The following is a 22475-nucleotide window of genomic DNA, read 5'->3' on the forward strand; positions in this document are numbered from 1 at the left end:
CTACCACCTATCCACTCCACTTTGCAATCAATCTACAGGAGAAGATATATATATTTTTTTAATAAGTAGTTTATACAAATTGTAATAAAAAATGGACAATAAATATGACACTGAGTTTTCACCATTGTCATCGCAGAACACAACCCTTGAAATGGGAATGGTGGCCCTGAAAAAGGCCGAGGCAGGTGATGGGACTAATGGCACTCAGAAGTCGATTTTTACTGGTGAGTCCAGTAGCCCGAGAGGGTCACTGTTGTCCCCGATAGGGTCTACCGGCAGGCGAACTATCTTGGACTCTACTTCATGCCATGAAATAGGGCAAACGTTACGGGCTGGCTTCTAGTACAGCCGACGATCTTGTTGTGGCCTTGTGTAGCATTGCCCTCGGTGATTGTGTGGGCGACGGGGTGAACACGCTTTTTGTCTCTGAAGTTTGGTCTAGGTAGACTGCGTTCTCTGATGCGCAACAAAGATGTGTGCCTGCAGGAGAAGCTGGGTCATGAACACTTCATCACAGGAGGGGCAGCGGTGCCTGTGAACATGAGCATGCCGCGGCAGGTCACGCACCCTGTTAGAATAAAAATCCCAGAAAGTACAAGAGTGTTTCATGTTTGTGGAGCGAGTGAAATGGAAATCAATTTGCATTGGTATTTATAGGCTGCCAGCAGCGTAATGGAGTTGGTGACGTGTTCTCTAAGTCTACAATCCGACAGCTTTAAACTGCTGACTCAATGCATTTGTATTACGCTTTATGTGATTTATCGCGGTTCAGACAAATTTGAATAGTTATTTACAAGGCGCTCCCTTAACACCTGTCCAATGTAGTGTATATGTATGTTTTATGCTAACAACTTTTTTATATTAGCCATTTATTACCATATTGTTCTAAGATTTGCATGCTACTATATAAATACTCAGAAAATTATTAATACTCATATTGCGTGATTAATTAGTGATGAATATTATTGTTTTTGCATTTGAAATACTGTATTGTGGCAACAGTTGACCTAATTATTGTGCAGCCAATCAACTGTGGATTTTTTCCTTGGTTTGCTATGTAACCCTTCAGTTTTGCCATTGCTGTGTTGTGTTACTGCTTTGCGCTGAGATATAACACCAATAAAGATACTGCGTTCTTTAACTATGCTCTTGCTTGAGTTTCCAAGACAAATAGCGTATAAAATTCTTGTCACTGTTTCTGATTTTAGCATTGTGATATCAGCCAGTGTATCATAGCTGCATTCACTATAAGTGCTATTGGCCGAACACCAATAACTATTGCGATTGGCTTACTAGGGTGTAAAGTTGGGAGAAGGCACCCACGGCTCGCCCTCGAGTCTGTTTATCGGCTCACCCTCGAGTCTGTTTATTGCCTCACCATCGAGTCTGTTTATCTGCTCGCCACCGAGTCTGTTTATCGGCTCATCATCAAGTCTGTTTATCAGCTCACCCTCGAGTCTGTTTATCGGCTCACCACCGAGTCTGTTTATCAGCTCGCGACCGAGTCTGTTTATCGGCTCATCATCGAGTCTGTTTATCGGCTTGTCGTTGAGTCTGTTTATCAGTTTACCATCGAATCTGTTTATCGGCTCACCCTCGAGTCTGTTTATCGGCTCACCGGCGAGCCTGTTTACCAGCTAACTATTGAGTCTGTTTATCAGCTAACTATTGAGTCTGTTTATCGGCTCATCATCGAGTCTGTTTATTGGCTCATCATCGAGTCTGTTTATTGGCTCGCCCTCAAGTTTGTTTAACAGCTCATCTTCCGGGCAATGCAGAGTAGTAGAGCTAGTCTCACAATAAACCTTAGGAATCTTATAATACTTGGAAAACTTGCTGACATCCGCTCTGCTAAACTTTTGCCTAATTTCATAAGATGAGTTGCAGATACTTGTTATTAGTAGTGGCATGAGCTGGAGGTACATGACACAAAGGAAGAAAACCTGAATTTTATACCTAAAAACATCTTGTTGGAAAAAAAGACACACAACAATGTAATAACGAAATATATAAGTTAGGCATAAACACCGATATGCATTTACCTGGTATATAGGACCACATATATACATATATATATTGTATATGGCAATGGGTCTGTTGGGTAGTCCTAAACAACATGTTTATTAGACAATGAGACCAAAAATATTGAAAGCTATAACTTTTGTTAAACAAAACATACAATGGAACACTTCTGTGAGTATCAATTGATCAAAATTTAAGCCAAATTGCCATGAGTTCACATTTCGAAATTCGACCCATGCAGGCATGGTCAACAGGTTACAATAAAAATTGAGCATATATAGGTGAGCTTCTCTTCTACAGACATATTGAGGCGACAATGAAATATAGTCTTTCATTCATGAGTCAATCCTACAAGTAGCCTGACTATTTAAGATGAATTGCAAAGCAGGACACAAAGAAAATAGAGGGCCTGTGAGTGTCGTATTACTGCCTGATGCATTGAATTACTCATTCTTTATAAAATACAGTCAAACTGAGAGACAGATTCACACCAGTCTGGCTCAGACCTAAACCGAACCTTAACAATTCTTTTACATGAACTATTAATACATAGGGCTAACGACGTTTTAAAGGCCAACGCAAAAACCTGCGAGCAGAAAAGTGTGTCAATTTTGAAGATAAAAGTGCAGTGCTAGATTATTGACTTATCTCCTACTGTACAATCATCTTGTTGAACACGACGACCACCTGCTTATCTTAAGGATTATGAACCATTGACTGTGGCCTGCCAGAACCTTTTCTGGGAGAATGAGAAATGTTATGTTTTTAGTATCTTTATTTACGGTACGTATTTGATTTACGTGATTTCGTGCCATTTACTCATGTGCAATTTAGTTCTTGATAATAAAAGACAATCACAAATCAATCAAAACGATCATCATTATTAAACTCAATTGTCCTCAAATACAACTTTTGCCAGAAGTAATCAGGTAATGATAAACCAGCAAAAACTCCCACTTTGTTTCCAAATACAAAACAATTGGTAGATTATGATCTACAATTATGTATGATGGCGCATAACACCTGAATGACTACCAAAAAGGAAATAGAGACATGCATAATGTTAAACTAGCTCTGAGTCAGGCATTCCGGCTAAACGCCTGACCAGACAGATGAATACATAAAATCAAATAAAACAATTGCATAAAATAAAAAAATATAAATAAATAATTTCTGTCAAAAGGTTATGTTAAAGACTCTAGAAAACTTGCAATTCCTGCATGCGCTGCAAGGCGTTCCCTAATAATCGAGGGTTTTAATAGCGCAAATATTAGACTCGCCCAAATAGCGCAGCTGCACGTATATTAGACTGCGCTTTCAATGTAAAGATCAAATCAGCACAAAACTTAGACTAGCTGATTGTTTGATAATTATAGAACACAGTCCAGTATGCACAAACACGCTCACAGGACTCACGAGTTGTTATTTTGCGATAATTGGTTGATGGGCAAAAAACACAGCTTTAATTGGTCAATCCACGATTTTTTCTGCGCGATTGTGTAGCGAGCCCATTTGTTTGATAGATGATTTACTTGCATAAAATATACATACAAACCAAGTTTCCGAAATAGGCGTCTCCATTCCATATTACAGATGCTAGCTACGCTACATTGTACATGATATACAGCCCCCTATGGGAGGCTGTATATAATTGGTACAATGTTCATATAATTACTATTATTTTGTAATGTTCATTTGTAAAGTAAGATAGTTTTGAAAGCTTGATGGCTATATATCGGGTTAATAGCAGAAAGGAAGCTAGCAGATTTTACTAAGATACTTTGCTACACGTTTGAGGCTGTAAAACGATATGTTCTTACATTAAGACCAAACGGGTTCGACGAATGACAATAAAGATAGATTAGCATGAGTACTCATTCATTTTGTCCAATCATTAGACGTATAACAAAGGCTTTCTCGATTCTGCCACACATAGACCAAATGGAGTCGACAAAGATATTGTGGATGATTACATAATCAATTGCGTAAGAATTTTTGACAACAAAAACACTCTTTATTCGTTGTTATGTCACAGTTTATAGAAGAGCCAGCCTCGTATCTTAGGAGTTTCCTTACTCGATTACACTACTTTTCGCGCTGACAATGGATATACGTATACGCGTACGACCGTGCTAAAGCATTTAAAAACGTTGTAAGCATGTTTTATAAGCAGACGTTTTAAAAAATTTCTGCACATTTTTTGCACTGCATGTAATGCGCTTGACTAAAGAGATATAAAAATAAATAGTCAAACAAGCAGATGAATTAAGAATGGTACCAGTTTTATTAATGAAATGTTTTTTATTTGAAACTCATTTATTTGACTTATATTTAAATCGTTGCTCACGTTTGCTGTTTATGTTGAACTTAGCTGCAAGTAAATAACGAATAGTTGACATGAATACTTTTTAATTATCTATACAACGTATTGTCAACAATTGTAATAAACACCTTTACTACTGACTACCGTTGTCAATGTTAAATGGACAAACTAAAATGGGTTGGTATTTGCCAAGGTATATTAATGTTATGTAGGACTAATGATGTAATGAAAACCATGAGAGGAAAGTAGTTATATGTTACACTAAAGAGCCTAGGAAATGCTTTAATTCTTGCTAGGAGCGCAAAATTTCTTGATGTTATATATTAAGGTGCTTGCGATTTGTAACGCCATGTATCCTGATAAGGTAAGAGTGTGATCATCAGCAGGTAAACATATATTGCATTACTTAAAACTAGTGTGAAATCTAGTGTAAAATGACTCTCTAAAATCTGATACTTGTGCAAATCATTTGCTGAGGTGTTCCGTCCTAGAAACTTGTCTTATGTAGCATATCTAAATGCCAATATTGCTTGACTAAAGCGAAATATAAAACCCAACAGGATGTTTAAAACTTAATTTAGTGATTACTTAAACAGATAGCATTTATGATCCTTGCAAGTCATAGCATGCCATTTCATCAGTCACTCATCTCTATTCCTTGTTGGTAGTCTAGTCTCACGACTGCTGATATCTTAATTTCAAGATATAATTGTGGTGTGATATTCTGAGTAAAATTGTTAACAGATGTGCTTCATGTAATTCATTCTACAAGTTGTTGCACTCCAATTTCTAAAACATACACCTGAATTGCACTTATATTTCTTTCTGAATAAATTTAATGAAACTCACATTTTAGCACTTGGCAAACCCAAAGTCTTCAAAGTAGTTTTTGAATTGGGTCAATTTAATTGACTTGAATCAATTTAAAACGAATTGAAATCATTTGGTATAACAATAAGCAACCAGTAACTAGCAGTTGAATATCAATAGGTTCTCAATATCTTTTTTAGCCTGTCCTCTCATAATATAGCGTGTACTGGCTCATAGGGAGTTAAGGATGTAGTCCAACTAATTGTGTGGTTAATAATAGTTTATTGAACCATAGACCATTGAACCGTGAAAACTGTAAATAAATACATGGAGATTAATAACATAATAAGCATAAATGTATTTAGCAAGAAAATACTGTTAATGTATGTGTATATAGAATTGATTAAAATGATTGTAAGCTGCAATACAATTAAAATATAAAATGCATTCATAAATCCGTGAAAAATATATCAGGCAAAAAATTAAATGAAACACGAATGATATAATAATGTATATTATAAAACCGTACTCTTTGGCCTGGTCCCAGTTGAGTCAGTAGTCTTGATATGATTGCAGAAGATTATATATTATAATAAGTTGCCGTATTGTGTCTGAGTAAAATGATTGAAGTCAAAATATATGCATATAGTCAGTAGTGTAGTCAAAATTGACTACATGGTCTGCATGTTATCAGAGAGAGTTACTGGGCAATAAATAAATTGCTGGTTCTTACCCTTGCTTTTATACTAAAGTAACCAAACATGTTTCTATATTGAAATGTTGTTACAAGAAATGTGAATCTCCACTTTTTACTTAAGATCAATAAAAAGGTACTTCTTTAGGATGACATACACGGAATGAATCTAAGTTTCACCAAGTATTTTTCCTTAATTACTGGTTAATTGCACTACACTATATTATAAATATGCTGCTAAACTACTGTGGTCAATGCATCAGCAACTGCTTTTATTTATATAAAATCATGATGAGCCACATTAAAGGCTCTGGGTTCTGATGTTTTGGGTTTACTACATGGTGTGAGTGTAGAAATTTTACTTTTTAAGGCTCTCATGTTGGTTATTATATCAAGTGGCTTAGAAATACTTAGTACATCTATTCTTTTGTATGTGAAATACTCCATGACTCATGCCAATGGCTGAAATCGGCAGGGATGAGTGCATGTGTTAGAAACAATGCTATTTTAAAATAAAGTACGTTGCTGCCCACTGTAGGCACTGTTCAGTGTACTTGTAGCGGAGTGCTTACATTACATCATCAGCTGCTATTCTCCAGCCATACTAAGAACTGCAAGTAGGGAATTCTTTAACAAGCCTTACCAGACTAATTTTGCTACTGAAATATTTGTGCAAATTTCTGAAGAGTAAATGGAGTGGAGTAACATAGTAACATAATTCTTTTAACATTTTTTTTAATTTTTTTTTAAACATTTTTTACCACCTTCATTTTTAACATGATTATTTAATTAAAACTAAAAATTACAAATAATACATATCTGTTCTGTTGTATAACTAACCTTCATTGGCCATAAGATAATTTGTTAACTTTAATGGTATTTCTTGCTTATAGTGTTTCCTGTTCTCCACAATCATATGTATTTGCAGGCATAAATAACACATTTGATAATGTCAGAGAATATCACTGATGTACAAGAGGAGACCGAGTCAACAGCTGATGAAAGTCCAGTGCAACTAAAGGCATCTGCCTCAGCTGAGAACTCTAAAGCAGTCACTGTTTACGAAGGCATGGACAGTTTGACGATTAATGTGCTCTTTTGATACCTTTTTGTAACCTATTGTAGTAGTTATATTCATAAATCAGCATTTTTCTTTAGCAAATAAGTTTTGCTCGTTATGAATAATGCACTTTTCTTGCTGCAATATCCCGCTGGAATGAGAGGAAGTTAACCTTTATATGATTAGGAAGATTTTGTAAAAGGCCGATTTTGATTCTCCTTTTGTCCACCTTTGTCTAGAAATCAGTTTTAGAACCTTAAATGCATTAGCGGCATAAAGATAATAAAACTGGCAGACTTTTATAAGTGCTTGTCATTTGACGTAGTGAAAATAACAGGTTGTGCGGGAAGAAAAAATGCGATTCAATTGTGTAACCTAACTTTTTTGTTATGAGTTGTCATTTTTTTATGTAGGTCGGCTGTCTTCTAGACCTGCTACCATCAAATGGCTCGATCTCAACTTTGATCTCAAGGTCCCACCCAGCAACTGGATGCGGGCGAGCTCTCCCTTAGAAAAATACATCCTAAAGGCTCTTTACAGCAGGAAACCAAAAAAATCGGCGCATATGTCTAGTATTGCTATGGCACACTCTAATGTTGAACTTGTTGACATGGTAGATGTTATATCAGATGCTAAGGTAAATACACTTGTTAACATCGCCTGTCAGTCAACGCACCATCTTTATTGAGATTTGCCGACTCTTGCAGTTTGCTAGCTCAACTTTTATAGTGCAATTGTGAACAATTGTAGAATGATTTCTATGCATTCAGTAAAAGTTGAACAGGCACTTGTAATGTATATTTATAAAGAGATGCGTAACATAGTGAGACTGTGAGACAATTTAACAAAGTAGTGATCACGTGGGACTACTATTGTCACCTTTTTCACCATGTACTAGTTTATTATTCTACTAGGTGAATGCCCTGGTTTGCACGGGTAATAAAAACAGCTTATAAACACTAAATTACTTTACCTACTACATTACGTTTACACTATATTACCTGCAACTGTTTATAAGCTGCTGTTATTGCCTGTGCAATGCTGGGCATTCAACGAGTAAAGGTACGGCCACACGTAATGACTTTGTCGTTCATTTTGACCGAAATCGCGAAATGAATAAAAAACGCTGTATGATTCAGCCGAAATTCACAGAATTATCTGAGCTGTGCATACACACTGAAATCATCGATGAAACGCTTTTGATTGGCTTAACAAATTATTAGCGAACACGATTCTAGCAGCTTTTACAATTTATATAGTCCCAAGACACATATTACAACACACAATAAAAGTACCTGGGCAATTCGACATAGTACATTTTGATGCAACTGCCTAGATTGCGCTATTGTTGATTCTTTTTCATTCGGACGCTGTGGCTACAAATTGTTTTTTTTAATAAGAACAATTTCTTTTTAGCAACGAAAGTTTTATTGTAGAAAGAGTTGCCATCTTTAGCGCAATCAAGTCAGTTGCATCGTATTTACTATGGCAAATCGTATTTGTATTTTCTTGTGTGTCGCATTATGTGCCTTGGACTATGTAAATTGCAAAAGCTGCTAGAGTCATGCTCGCTAATAATTTGTTTAGCCAATTTAAAGCGTTTTGCCGACGATATCGGTGTGCATGCACAGCTCAGAAAATTCTGTGAATTTCGGCCGAATAACTCTGTGTTTTTCGTTCATTTCGTGATTTCGGTCAGTATGAACAAAAAAATTGTTGTGTGTGGCCGTACCTTAAGGCCAACTGGTAATTGTTACAGGTGACGCAGCATAGTTATGCATACTTTAACCGATGTTATAAATACCTCCACCATTATTATTTGCTATGCTCGGTTAAACATCATAGTCTAATGGATAAGCTTGACCCTTTCAGAACTGAGGATTCTGAGATGAAATCCTTTGCGAAATGGATTTTTCATTACTAAAACTTTATCCTATTGACATTGCTTATACCTTGAATGCAATGCATTGCATTCAAGGTAAAAAGAATATTGCAGATACTTTTACTACTAATACTAATACTACTAATATTTTAGCTATACCACGCGTCGGATAAATTACTAGACAAGTGGTACTCTGATTGGATTTTGTGGTTCCTAATGTGATCATTGTTTTTATGTAGTTTGGAGTTATGCTCTCTGCCTTTCCTTAGGTCGCTTTACATATGAATTTTTCAACATACAAAATAAAATTTCAGCAAATATTTGACTTTACCCTGGAAGTAATTTTAAAATACGATGTTCGAGATTTCTTGAAACATTGCAATTTTTTAAGTGAAATTAAGCAGGCTAGTGAGAATTGAGAATGAACAAAAGTTTTTAAAATAATAATAATAATGATTAAATTAAGTTAGTTCAGACTTTATCTAGTACAATATAAATAATGTTAACCGCGTATCTCGCTATCATCATTTCTGGTTCCAAAAGTACACAAAATCTTGTAATGAGTTACTTTGTATGTAGAGGTTTGATTGTACAGAAAATTATACAAAGTAAACTACACTTTAAATAAATAAGTTGACATATGTTTGTGTAGAACATCAAGAGACTTCTTGAAATTCCCTTTGCGGGGGAACAGCCGCTGAGCTTGATGATTCACCGTGTGGGCAAGACATTGCTCATTGACGAGTTTGATATTCACAAGCACCTTTTGCGGAGGCAGCAGGATGACTGGAAGTGGATGAGAGAATTTTTTAATGGCCATGTCAAGGTAGGTCAGCGCTTTTTTGCTCCGTAGTTTCGTTTGGGAATTTTTTGAATTCTTTAGATTATTAAACCTATAAGTAAGTAATTCTATTAGTGTAACTCATGGACACATGATCATGAAATTTGTAACAGCTGTAATTTGCAATGCGGAAAACGTTGATTACACGATGGTAAAATTTTACTTACAGAATTGTGCATCTTACTCCAGCCAATAGGGTGCAACTTGAGTAAAAATGTGAGCTCATTCTCTTCTGCATTAACGTGTGAGCCGTTTCCCTGCTCTCAAATTAAACTTTGATTAATTTGAGAGCAGAGAAACAGAAACATCTTCCTCTTTAAATAAAACTTTGTTTAATTTGTTCAATAAAAATATGTTTTACAAAATGTACTGGAGAAAATTCAGCATGTTGGCTGCGTACGAAAATGCTTGGCAATTGTTTGTAGCCGTGAATTTATAGTACTTGGTACTTTCATGCTCGTGTGTTCAGAGCGTCGATTGGTTTTAAATAATTGTCTTTCATTTGAAGTTCCTAGTTGAGACACCACTGCTGATCAGACAATTTGGTTAAGTGGTAAACTATTATTACTTCTATTGCCAGTATTCAAGGTATACTCGTTACTGATGTGACAGCTAAGATAGTTGTTAGTGTACACCAAGTTGTTTGATTGTAATAGTTTTTACTAGTTGTAGAAGTATTTAGGATCATGTTGTTCTATGAACCTCATATTATGAGTTTTCCTGTTGTTGTTTTTCAACCATCTACTTTTAACTTTTCCCATCAGGGGTTGCGACCATTAATAGTCACTTTCCTTTTTCTCTTATCTTTTGCGTCCCCCTCTTTCACCTCCACGTCCTTCTGCACCAAATTGGATATAAAAATAAGATATATGCTTGTTTACTTGAAACTGGTAGCTGGTAGATTTTAATTAAGGAATATTTGTAGAGCTGGATTTTATGGGTAATTCAAATATTGTATGAGCAAAGATCAGTCCAGAATATAACTTAAAATTGGTCTGTTTTTTACTATTTCAGTGTTGACTTGACGGTTTTCAAATTTCAGAAAAGTGTTTTAAATATAAGTTAGAAATGATTGTGTTAGTTCTATAATCTATAATCTATAATTCTGGTAAGTTTAAATAAATAAAGATCTATTAATCTAGACTGATGGCGAGACTTGATTATTACTTTCCTTTGATTGACCGCATTAAAATTGGGGCGCTATTGATAGATGAGGCTCTGTAATTCTACTTTAAAGTTGTTTTGTTTTTGAAAACATGTGAACTGTTCCAATAGTTATATGCTATGTTTTACCAAATTTTACCGGATACAAATCAGTAATTCATGTTACCACTAAAATTTTCACAAAGAACTACTTCCTGCATAAAAATATGCACATGCTTGTCTTTTTTACTGGAGTAGCTTTTCAATCGAAATGAAACAGGGTATCCTTTATCTGAGCATTTACCGTACACTACTTTGTTAATCATGTTTCTTGGATAATGTCCAGATGTTTTCATGTTTTCAACTTTGGTGTATTTTGTCTTAGAGATTATAGTTGCTATATTGTATCAGGTAAGTCAGTATCCGCCGAGAGTACAGCAGACGCAAGAGCGACTCAATGAGAAGAACATATTCTCCAAACTGCTCTACCACAGTATTCTTGTCGACGAGGAACAAAGTGAGTCATGCGGTTTCGTCTCTCCCCAGCGACTCCAGTCTAGAAAATCTCCTCTTGATTCTCATTCTGAATCTCCTATAGATGTAGAAGAAGAAAACGATCTATATTTCTCTGACGACTCAGAGGTAACCCAAAACTTTTCCTATATTAGTCTGCCATGTGTGGGCGTATCCCATATCCTATGATGCACTGATATGTGTAGGTATCTCCCATCACCGTACTGTTTTGTCTGGGTGTCTCCCATTTACTATGATGTACTGTTACATGTTGGCTTCATCCAGTTCCTTACAGACTCACCCAGTTGTACTGTACTGTTGTGTATTGGCTCTACCCAATTTCTTACAGGTTCCGCCTAATTACTATGATATTTTGTTTGTGTAGGCTTCTCCCAGTTCCTTACAGGCTCTGCCTAATTCCTATAGTGTACTGTCATGTATAGGCTCTACCCAGTTCCTTACAGGCTCCGCCTAATCACTATGATGTTGTATATAGGCTCTTTTCAGTTCATTTACGGGCTCTGCTTAATTCCTATGTACTGTCATGTATAGGCTCCACCCAGTTTCTTACAGGCTCCGCCTAATTACTACGATGTTGTATATAGGCTCTTCTCAGTTCATTTACGGGCTCTGTGTAATTCCTATAATGTACTGTCATGTATAGGTTTCACCCAGTTCCTTACAGGCTCCGCCTAATTCCTATAATGTACTGTCATGTATAGGCTCCATCCAGTTCCTTACAGGCTCCCCTTAATTACTACAATTTACTGTTATGTGCAGGCTCCTCCCAGTTCCTTATAGGCTCCACCTAATTACTACCGATATAATGTACTGTTATGTGGAGGCTCCTCCCAGTTCCTTACAGGCTCCGCCTAATTCCTAAAATTTGCTGTTGTATATAGGCTCTTCTCAGTTCATTACAGGCTTTGCCTAATTCATATAACAGGCTGTTATGTGGAGGCTGGACCCAGTTCCATACAATTAGCTAGCTAAATCTCTTAATTTCTAAAATCAGCTGTGCTAAATTATAGCTATTCTTCATATTTATAGCTTCAGTTCCAGTCATTTTCTACCATGATCAACAATGACTTGAATATATACGGTATGTGCTATTCAATCTACTCCTTTGAGTAAACATGGAAACAAGAGGAAACTTATGGTTAATGTTTAAATTCTCTATTGCGTTTAAAGTTAGTTAATTTTGCATTCAGTGACTGAGTGATTCCTTTCAGGCAAGTTTGAAAGGGTGGCTTACTGAGCCCCCCCTTAACCATCTCATCATTGCTGTTTGATAAACTTAGGTATTTTAACAGCTCGGCGAGGAAAGTGACTTCTCTCAGCAGATGGAGTGGAAGTTTGAGGATATCAAGATGATGATAGGCACGGATCTGCCAATATTCTCTGATGACTCGTCTTGTGTTAGTCTTAGACTAAGGTCCGTTTCGCATACGACAAACTCAAAATATGGCAGTTTGCTGCGCTTTACTGACATTAGGCAAAATTTCTAGTTGTTTCCCAACTTTATGGTTATTCACGTAATTGTATCATATATGCTTAGTTATGTTACCCCATACAATCAATTACGCAAAAATCTGTCAAAAAGTGATGCAATTATGGTAAGCCTGAAAAAATATTTGATTTGTAAAAACCGGGACGTAACAAGTATATACACTATACCTATGTTGTAAATTAACTAAAGTGCATTTCTTTTTAACTGAATTCTTTTTATTATATTATATCATTCTATATCATTTTGTAAAACATGTATAATATGATTTTATTGATGTGTTAATGGTTGGCATAACACAAAAGTGAGGCTTAAAACGAAGCTTTTATTAGTAGGGCAATCGTTTAGCTGGCACAGTGTAAAAGAGAAAGTTGAAATTTTACGATAGTTAGTTGGAAGATGAAGCTAAAGACATCAGACGTGTTTATGAAAGAAGAACTAGAAAATTGTCCTTGTCTATATGCTGTGACGATTGTTTGTTGCATAGTTAATGGAATGTTTTAGCACAATTGAATGGATTCTCATATCTACTTAATGTATGAAAATATGTAATATATATTTTTAGAGATTCTAACAGCCCCATTACAGTGCTAACAGGACTGGAATATTGGCTAGACAACCTCATGTGCAATGTACCTGAGATAGCCATGTGCTACCACCAGAACGGATTTGTCCAGGTATTCTTACAACCACCCTCTACAAGAGTTTGCTGTCATTCGATGAGTTTGGTCTTTTTATTTTACTCTTACATTTTTTGATCTCGGGAAAATTTTTATTCGAAAAATGGGATGCCTGTCAATTGTTTAAAAATTGCATAGAATTTGAAATACCAAATCTAGATAAATGTACATTGGATGGGAGGGTAGAGATTGCTAGAAGAATTAAATTATATATGACGTCCATGCAGATTATACGGATATGAAGGCTCTATAGATCTAGGAATGCTCTATTTTAAATATGTACTGGAGATTGGCCTCCATCAGCTTTCTGTAGTCTCATTATGGTTTGATTAGGAAGCTTAGTAGCATGAGCTTATTTCTACTGTGATACAGATATAAACCTAATCTACTACATGTGTTGGGAATGGCTGGACTGACATGATTGATATAAGGCTATATTGTAAAGTATAATTTTTCTTCTCATCAATACATATATACCTAAATGTTAGTTTCTCACATAAAGGTGCATGCGTGTAGCTAGAGTTGATAGGAATGTACAATCTTATGATGCAAGAACTGGTTTTAGTAATATTATTATAATAATATTATTATTATAATAATATTATAATATTATTATTATTATTTCTGTGTTTTAATCATGCTTCTCAAGGATCTTTGAAAAATTATTTTATGTTTTTTATTGTTATTTAACAATTATTACAATAAATAGCTTTTTTGTAATAGTTTTTCTTAAAAATTTCAGACTCGGCTCCTGAAATATACCTCAACCTTTCCTTAATTTCTTTCATTCTATTTGCCAATCCATTGCTCCTCCATATCACCTTTTTTTCTTCTAGTCTTTGTTCTTCCTTTCATTGTTTTACTGTTTTTCATGCTTTGTTGTTGGGTTCAGTTTCGATCAAACGAAGCCATTAAGTGATCAGATTCGTTATCGTGTACCCTATAGAAATATGAGAGACTCAACACTGCTGACATCCCCCACCTCAAGGGCTCCGAGTTCAAACCTGAGTTTGTTAAAGACATAGCACAGAATATTCTTAGCTTCCTCAGGTCAAACGCTACCAAGATAGGACACACATACTGGCTGTATAAGGGTAAGGTTTGCCTTCTATAGTTTTAAATGCTTTGCTCTGGAGGTTGACTGCAATGGGTCTATAATAAGTTAAAGGTTCTGTTATCTTAACTCTTTATGTATGACTGACTACTGAATGCCCGGGTAATAAAAGTCTTTGCACAACAAATTTATTTTTATTTAACATATAACAGCAGTTACCATTCTAACTTTCAAAGTTCATATCATGAGAAAAGTGTTTTGTGCAGTTTAAATGAATTAAGAGAGAAAATAAAACAACTGTAAAGGTTTTCAAACTTTGTCAAACAGCTGTAACTTTCAAATTCCATATCATGAAGAAAATGTTTTGTGCAGGTCAAATAAATTAAGAGAGAAAATAAAACAACTGTAAAGGTTTTCAAACTTTGTCAAACAACTGTAACTTTCAAATTCCATATCATGAGGAAGATGTTTTGTGCAGGTCAAATAAATTAAGAGAGAAAATAAAACAACTGTAAAGGTTTTCAAACTTTGTCTAACAACTGTAACTTTCAAATTCCATATCATGAGGAAGATGTTTTGTGCAGGTCAAATAAATTAAGAAACAAAATAACACAACTATAAAAGTGTTTAAATGTAGATGTGTAATAATTAGCAAGTAAACTAAACTAAATCTGTTTTGCTACGATTACAATAAAATATGATATGGTAATGAACTGAGAAAACAAACTGAAACTTCTGAATATGTTGAATTAATAGTAACAATTCGTGCTTAGAAGTGTGTGTGAAAAAGGTTACTGTTCCAGCAGAAGCTCTCCATCACAACTTTGAATAATACGATACTGTTACCCCTCGATACTGGTACAAATGTAAGAATAAGATATCGGACTGTCTTTGTCTGACCGAATGGAGAGAGAATGTAGAGGCTATTCCTACTCAAGATAATACAATTGTCTGCAAGAAAAGCCTTGACCGTGATTTAGCAATTGAACCTTACGAAAAACCGGAAATAGAAGTTCACTAAGACACGAAAAAGCATCGCCTTTCATAGAGTTAATAGAGTTTCAATTAATGCATCATTTAGCGTGTGCAATTGAGAAAAGGGTTTATACAGTATATTGTAAGAGCAATGAATCGTAAGAGCCTTTGTAGACTCGTTAGACTATTGGATTACTAACCTTGATTACTAACCGGTTGCATGCTTCATGAGTTCAAATCCAAAAGAATGCGAGCTTTTAATTCCAAAATCTTAATAGCTATAGTCGGGCATACCACATACATACATCCAGATGAAAAACTGAGATTTATGTTTATAGATGTTAGCTTAGCCTCTTTCAAGTTGTCTTATCTATCATTTCTATCATTTATCTACTATATAAATCTAAGTGTTTGTTTGTCTGTCGTATGTCCAGGTATAGCTAGCGATTAAATATGCTCGTTAGGAACGAAAAAATTGCTTCGGACTAGACTTCAACTTGGAAACACCAGTTTAGCAGACAGGCGCGCTAACCACTACACCATGCTGCCAACTTGCCATACTATGGAATAATTATGGAAATACTTAATCTGCCAATCTTTAATGGGGCATGGGACTGCCAGTGTTCTAGAAGAATAATACATGCCCAGACCTCTCCACAATGCTATAAATATATGTATAGAATGCACCCTCTGGATGCAATTACCTTGATATATGATTTTTTTCACTTTACGACGTGCAATATGATGATTCTTTCACCTCACCATACGAATTCATCAAAATTTTCGCTCGAGTTAAAATTTGGTAGTCGGTGTGCTTATTACTTATGTCAAAATAACAGAGATATTGCAATGCTGTTCGCTGAAACTATTTTCACAATGCCTGATAGAGACATGATGACCAAGTTTTCTCAGTTCAGCAATTCCCGCGCGTGAAATGATAAAATTTTCCTTTTAAAACTTGTAGCAAAATTGGAGTTGCAATCCCTTTTGATAGAAAAATTCAGTGGTTAGACAACTTCTCTTAACCTGCTATTAAAAATCCACTTGATTACGAAAACGGCATTGTTCAGGCTTTCTTGCCGAATTAGGTTGAAAAAGGTTTTAATGAAACCGGTTAAATTATAGTAAAAAAATGAAGCCGGTATCCAATAGGTGATGAAATTTTAGTGGAAAAAAGTTGAAATTCAGTAAAATAAATATAAACACATACTAAAACTTAGTTTAAAGTTTTTGTTTAGCAAGCTAAACTTGTTTAAAGTGAACTCCAAGTTTGTTATACGTATCTCTGTCTTGAAATTAAGAACTCTCTTCGGTACACACTACGCAGCACACTGCAACGTTACATTTTAATGCAGATCATAACCAATAAATACACTAACTACATTAAAGTTACTGTAGGTAACTATAGTTACTAAGGTTAACATACTATTTTGTTACCAATTTTTAATATGCACAGCACTTATAATTTTTTTACGATTTTTGCAATATATAATTACTATGGTTTTTATACTCCTACATATGATTTTTTCACCATACACTGCCTACCCTGGAACTGATCAAAATCGTATCCTGAGGCGCACACATAGCGCCACAGAAATAAGCCAACAACTTCATTTAAAAGTTAGAATGTTAAATGTTGTATATGTTAATTAAAAATAAATTTTTAGATCATAGATTTTTTTATTACCGTTGCAACTTCGTGCATTCAGCTAGTCAGAATATATTCTTAGTTCATGTATGCGACGAATATAGATTGCAAAGTTTCATTGGTGATCGAAACATCTGCTGGGCATGTCATTCGTTATAATCTTTATTCATCTGATGCACCTAAAATTGAAAAACAACAATTTGTTGTAAATTGTAATCGACGTACATCAGCATTCTATGTCCTTATTGCATGTATGTCTCAGATATTTGCTCATTTTACGGTTTTGTAATGGACACGTTTAAGAAATGACTCATACGTGCGATTTCTCTCTATAGAAAAGAAAGGGGATATAGTAAAGCTATACGATCTCACTTCGCTGACTAATGAAGAACAGTCCAGAGAGAACCCTTTCAGACACCCATTGGCTCACCTTCTTTTCAAGGTAGCTTTAAAACTGCACAAGGAGAAAGATCAATCTAAGTCGGGTGTCATTCAAGCACTCCTAACCAACTGTCTACTCTTGGCCCCTGAGGCTCGCTCCCAGGTAAAGTACATGTTTTAGAGCTTTTACTAGGTCAGTTGCATTGCCATAATGCATGTTTGTATGATATGTTAAGTAATTGTGAATGACTTTAATATATGCTTGTATGATATATTAAATAATTGTGGATGACTTTAATATATGCTTGTATGATATCTTAAGTAATTGTGGATGACTTTAATATATGCTTGTATGATATGTTAGGGAATTGTGGATGACTTTATTATATGCTTGTATTTGTTAAGTAATGGTGGATTACTTTATTATATGCTTGTATGAATTGTGAATGACAGGCATGCTTGCAGGCTTATAACCAGCTTGAAAAGGCCTAATTGAATACTTATGTCTGACGGACTAAAGATATATCTTTATAAAATTTAATTCATGTTTTCAACAAAACAAAATATTGAACTTTAATAATCTACAAGTCCTTGATTTCAATCATGTCTGATTAAGTTTATACATACTTTAAAGAAATGATTTATGTAGCCACACGCTCATTGACAGTGTATTATTAATATGTATTGTACTGTATGTAGTAAAATTTTTGAGGCAGCACATCGCTAGTCAAGGCTGTCATTTTCATCAAGTCAGTTCATGCTGACTCTTTGGCAGAATGACTTTAATCTCAAATGTCCAATGAACGGCTCTTGTCTAAAGCTGTTTCAATATGCTGCTACAAGTTCACTTCCTTTCAAGTTTGCTGAGGGTACATACATATTTCCACGAGCACCAAAGAGTCGACTAGCTGAACAAGCTATTAAAATTTAGACGTCAATGTTCTATTAGTGAAGGCTTGCCAGACTCGTTACTAGTCAGTCATCAAACGCTTTCTTGTTATTGCTGTTAGGAAAGTTTCGAACGTGTCGTAGAGCCTGCTCAGTCATAGAGAGTTACCATGTATAACATTTAATTTGAGCCTTAGTGGGAGCCTACACAGTGGTTAAAACAAAGCCTCTGATCTCAAAAGAAACACCAATGTACTGCATTGAATGTTGGCTCAATATGGTCATCTAGATGTAACTGAGGCTTACATTTGATTGGACTGATTTTTAGCAAACCAAATATTCACTGAAACTATGTTAGTGTCTTTGAGTTTTTTTGGTTTTTCTGAGTTGGCCTCTGTGACTGGTCCTTACGAACTTGGATGCTCTGACTGAGATTTGTACACAAGATATGTTTAAGTACGGGTGCCGTGTGAGTAGTTCTCAAGGTCAAGGCTGAGCAGCAGTCGCTGCATTTCTGATACGGGACACCGCTGTGTTGCAGATTGCTGTCACAGCTCACATCATTCTTTCCCAATTATATACAAGGGAGGACAGCGCAGAGATCTCTACAGATATCTTCACTCAACATCAAATTGATGATGACACTCTGTGCACAGATCTTCTAGAGGTGATTGATATCTAGGAGCTTTTATCTTTTTTAACATCTGTTTTTTAGTAAACCATAACTTGCGTTTATAAAGTTTTTTACAACTAATCAGAAAAAAACATTGTTATCGCTGGTCCTTTCTAGTCGCTACAAGGAAAGTTCCAACTGTGTAATGGCATTAGGGAGTGTTCTTGGATCTCAAATTTTTGTAACAAACAACATGTTTAAGGCTATGAACTAGGCTATCATGTAGTAATGTAGAGTCATATGCCAAGTTGCACCTCTTTACCATAATAGTAGCCATGTCCATTTGACTGCCTGAAGCCACTATTGGATATGGAAAAAACCGATTACACGGCGTAGGATTTGAACTCATGACACCCAGTTTGGTAGACCAATAAACTAATAATAAGTAGTCATAAGATGATAAGAGTTATAATAAGATGTAACGGCTATTCCCGAGGTCTATACAGCAGCTAGCTGGGCATTGAGGAAAAGGGAATATTGTATTACTGTCAACAACTTCCTCTACGATTGCTCAGTTTTTGTGATTAGATGTTTTCTAATGTAAGTTTTTTGAACATATTTTATATTCTGGGTATTTAACTGAAAGGAGCACATTTTGTATGAACAGTATTTTCAAAAAATTTCGAGTAAAAATTGATCGCATTCTATATTTAGTTGATATTCATCTTTGTTTATAGTAGAATTTTGATGTGACTTCGCATATAGACACGGTAGATAAGTTTTGTCTAGTAGTATAGACAACTCCATGATTCATATTGGAAATGACAGCTAATGTAACATTAACTACCCTAGAAAAATAGAGGTAAAGAACAACTGATCAAAGCAACTCTGCGATCGACAGTTTTAAGGGTTCAGCTGTAGGAACCCTGCTATTAAACAGTCAGGCGTTGGCTCAGTTCTACGTTTTCACCTGTTGAATCTGTTTTTTGTGGTAGAGCAAGCCTGAGGAAGAAGCTGTTGATGACGTTTGTAGCCATCTTGATCTTGCATCTCTCTCAGAATCAAAGCAGCGCGCTGCTAAGGCGAAGAACTTCACATCACAGTTTCCACCTATCAGCGGTACAGCTGAGACACGTTGTGACAAGGCTCTTACCAGCATTGCTGAGGTGATGATTCATGTGAACCAGTAATCACAGTTTGCTCGCTTGTTTTCAAAGAGATCAATTTCTAGAGTTGTGTATATACAATGACTTCGTTTTCTAATAATTATTTCAGATTATTTAAATCTTTGAAGATCTTTCCAAATTTTTGAATCTTTCTACTCTGTCTGCTAAATGTTCATTTTACAACAGTTATCGGTTTTAAGATGTTTCATGGTTTGTATCCTCGTTTCTTACTTGGCACTTACAAGTTGCCAACTCAATTCAGCTTTTGGGAAATGAACAAATCGCGTACAACCAACTAATAATTATTTTGAAAATATCATCGCTAGCTGCTTTAGCAATCTTTCACCTAATATCTATTTCCTTAGCAGAAAAAGGTATTTTAAACGTTATTTGTTAAACTATTTATTTGATTTTAGTGGCTGACTGTTGCTATTTGTTGTTTTATGATTAGTTGTTATGCGGTATGTTTCTTGGAACTGATAGCATGGTAGGTGAACTCATCGGTGATTATGATTGGATAAAATGACCAGCTTGTTGAACCGCCTAAACTAATGAGTAAATCAAACGCAGCATGCAGTGCTGGCAGTTTTAGTAGCCACAGAGTGTGTAACTTTCGCGAATTTGTCATCAGATGCTAGCAGTAACTAACTTACTTTAAATTTAGAGTTGTCTCATCAGTGATTGAGGAAATAACTCTTAATAGGATTTATTGTTAATATTTTGGCCATTGGAGCACAAATCTATATCATTGAATTAAAATAAGAATTTCAGATAAACTCTAAGTTTGCCTTGAAAGGTAAATACAGCCTACATTCCTGCTTTAAAACCATTATCCCAACATACTAGCCGATACTGAGCTATAAATGATTCTGCAACTGTTTGTCAGTCTAACTCTGTGGGTTGCAGGGATTGAAAACTGTTGACCAAGATATAGACAGTATGGAAGACCAAGAGGTAGAGGTTATTCAGAGGTCTCCGTCGGTGGCCATCCCACTCTCTTACCAACCTCTAACTAAGGTATATCATCTTCACGGTATTTATGAAGCATTTTTGTTGTTTGCCTTTCTTTCTACTTTGGAAGGAATTATTTAGGTTTTTCTAAAGTATCATAAATTTATTTGTTTTAACGCTATTTGTAATTTCTTGAAGTATTTTTCGCTGTTTATTGGATTCCACAATAGATCAAACAAAATGCCACGTACTCTTATAAAAACACTTGATGCATGTCTGGCGTTGCCCGAGTAATAAAAAAGTTTTCGCACTGAAAATTTATTTTTATTCAACACATACAGCATTTGCCATTCTAGCTTTTAAACTTAATGTTATTAGAAAAGTGCAGTTCAAATAAATTTAGGGAAAAATAAAACAACTGTTGAGGTGTTTAAGTGTGGAAAAGTCTGACCTACTCAAAGGCTCTAATAAAGAAGGTTACTGTTGTAGCAGAAGTCATCAGCCAAAATTTTTAATACAGCTGTACTGGTACAAACGTAAAAATGAGATATCAGAAGCACCTGAAGATATCACTGAAGCAGTGTAGCGCATGCGGGTACCTTGTCGGACCTAAAAAGAGAGAATGTACAGGCGATTCCTAATCGAGTGTAACATACAATTGTGTATGTGAAAAGTTTTTAGTTTTTACAGTTTTTACCGATTGATCTTAGTGTTGCTAGTAGAATCGGAAATTGAAGGAATGTAAACTGAAGCCGCATATTTAAAAATGACAAACTACAAAAAAGGTAATGAAAACAAGGCTTTTACAAACTTTCACAAGAGCAATAAACGCAAAAGATAATATTGATTAATAATAAAAAGCCATACAAATTACATACTTAGCATATAACCGGCAATCGCGGCTAGAAGTAAAAGTGGTAATACAACTCCGATATGCCAATCCGATGCCATGTGGGGAAAACAATGCTGAATCAATTCATCGTTTTTTTTATGTAATCAAGCCATTTGCACACGCGCTCGTTCACGAAAAAGTCGCCATATTAGTAGAAAACGATCGTTATTCTTTTAATAGTACTTTTAGGTGTTGTTTTGATACTATAATAAAAAAAAATTGCAAACAAAAGCATCGTTTTTAAAATTCCTTGCAAAATCTTCGTGTTTTAACGATAAAAGTTGTCTATAAAGATGGCTGACAACAGTAAAATGACGTCACAAAAAAACGAAGGATAGATATTAGATAATGATGGATAATATTATAAAAGTCGATAAGGACAGTTAAGCGTAATGGTTAGACACGCCTGTCTGTAGACGCCGAGGCTTCGAG

The 22475-nt window shown here is 35.3% G+C and overlaps 1 protein-coding gene across 1 annotated transcript in view; it reads left to right on the forward strand.

Moving 5' to 3' along the window:
- Positions 1 to 6776: 6776 nt before the first annotated feature.
- Positions 6777 to 22475, forward strand: part of LOC137394017 (erythroid differentiation-related factor 1-like) — a 60661-nt gene continuing 44962 nt past the window's right edge. The window contains exons 1-11 of the mRNA XM_068080731.1: positions 6777 to 6916; positions 7323 to 7546; positions 9444 to 9617; positions 11187 to 11417; positions 12602 to 12723; positions 13361 to 13472; positions 14422 to 14569; positions 17488 to 17696; positions 18963 to 19088; positions 20030 to 20200; positions 21107 to 21217. Of these exons, the coding sequence (XP_067936832.1) occupies positions 6799 to 6916; positions 7323 to 7546; positions 9444 to 9617; positions 11187 to 11417; positions 12602 to 12723; positions 13361 to 13472; positions 14422 to 14569; positions 17488 to 17696; positions 18963 to 19088; positions 20030 to 20200; positions 21107 to 21217 (1746 nt within the window). The 5' untranslated portion in view covers positions 6777 to 6798. The remainder of the gene's footprint in view (positions 6917 to 7322; positions 7547 to 9443; positions 9618 to 11186; positions 11418 to 12601; positions 12724 to 13360; positions 13473 to 14421; positions 14570 to 17487; positions 17697 to 18962; positions 19089 to 20029; positions 20201 to 21106; positions 21218 to 22475) is intronic.

Source organism: Watersipora subatra, chromosome 4 (genome assembly GCF_963576615.1).
Source record: "Watersipora subatra chromosome 4, tzWatSuba1.1, whole genome shotgun sequence".
In the NCBI taxonomy this organism is placed as follows: domain Eukaryota; kingdom Metazoa; phylum Bryozoa; class Gymnolaemata; order Cheilostomatida; family Watersiporidae; genus Watersipora; species Watersipora subatra.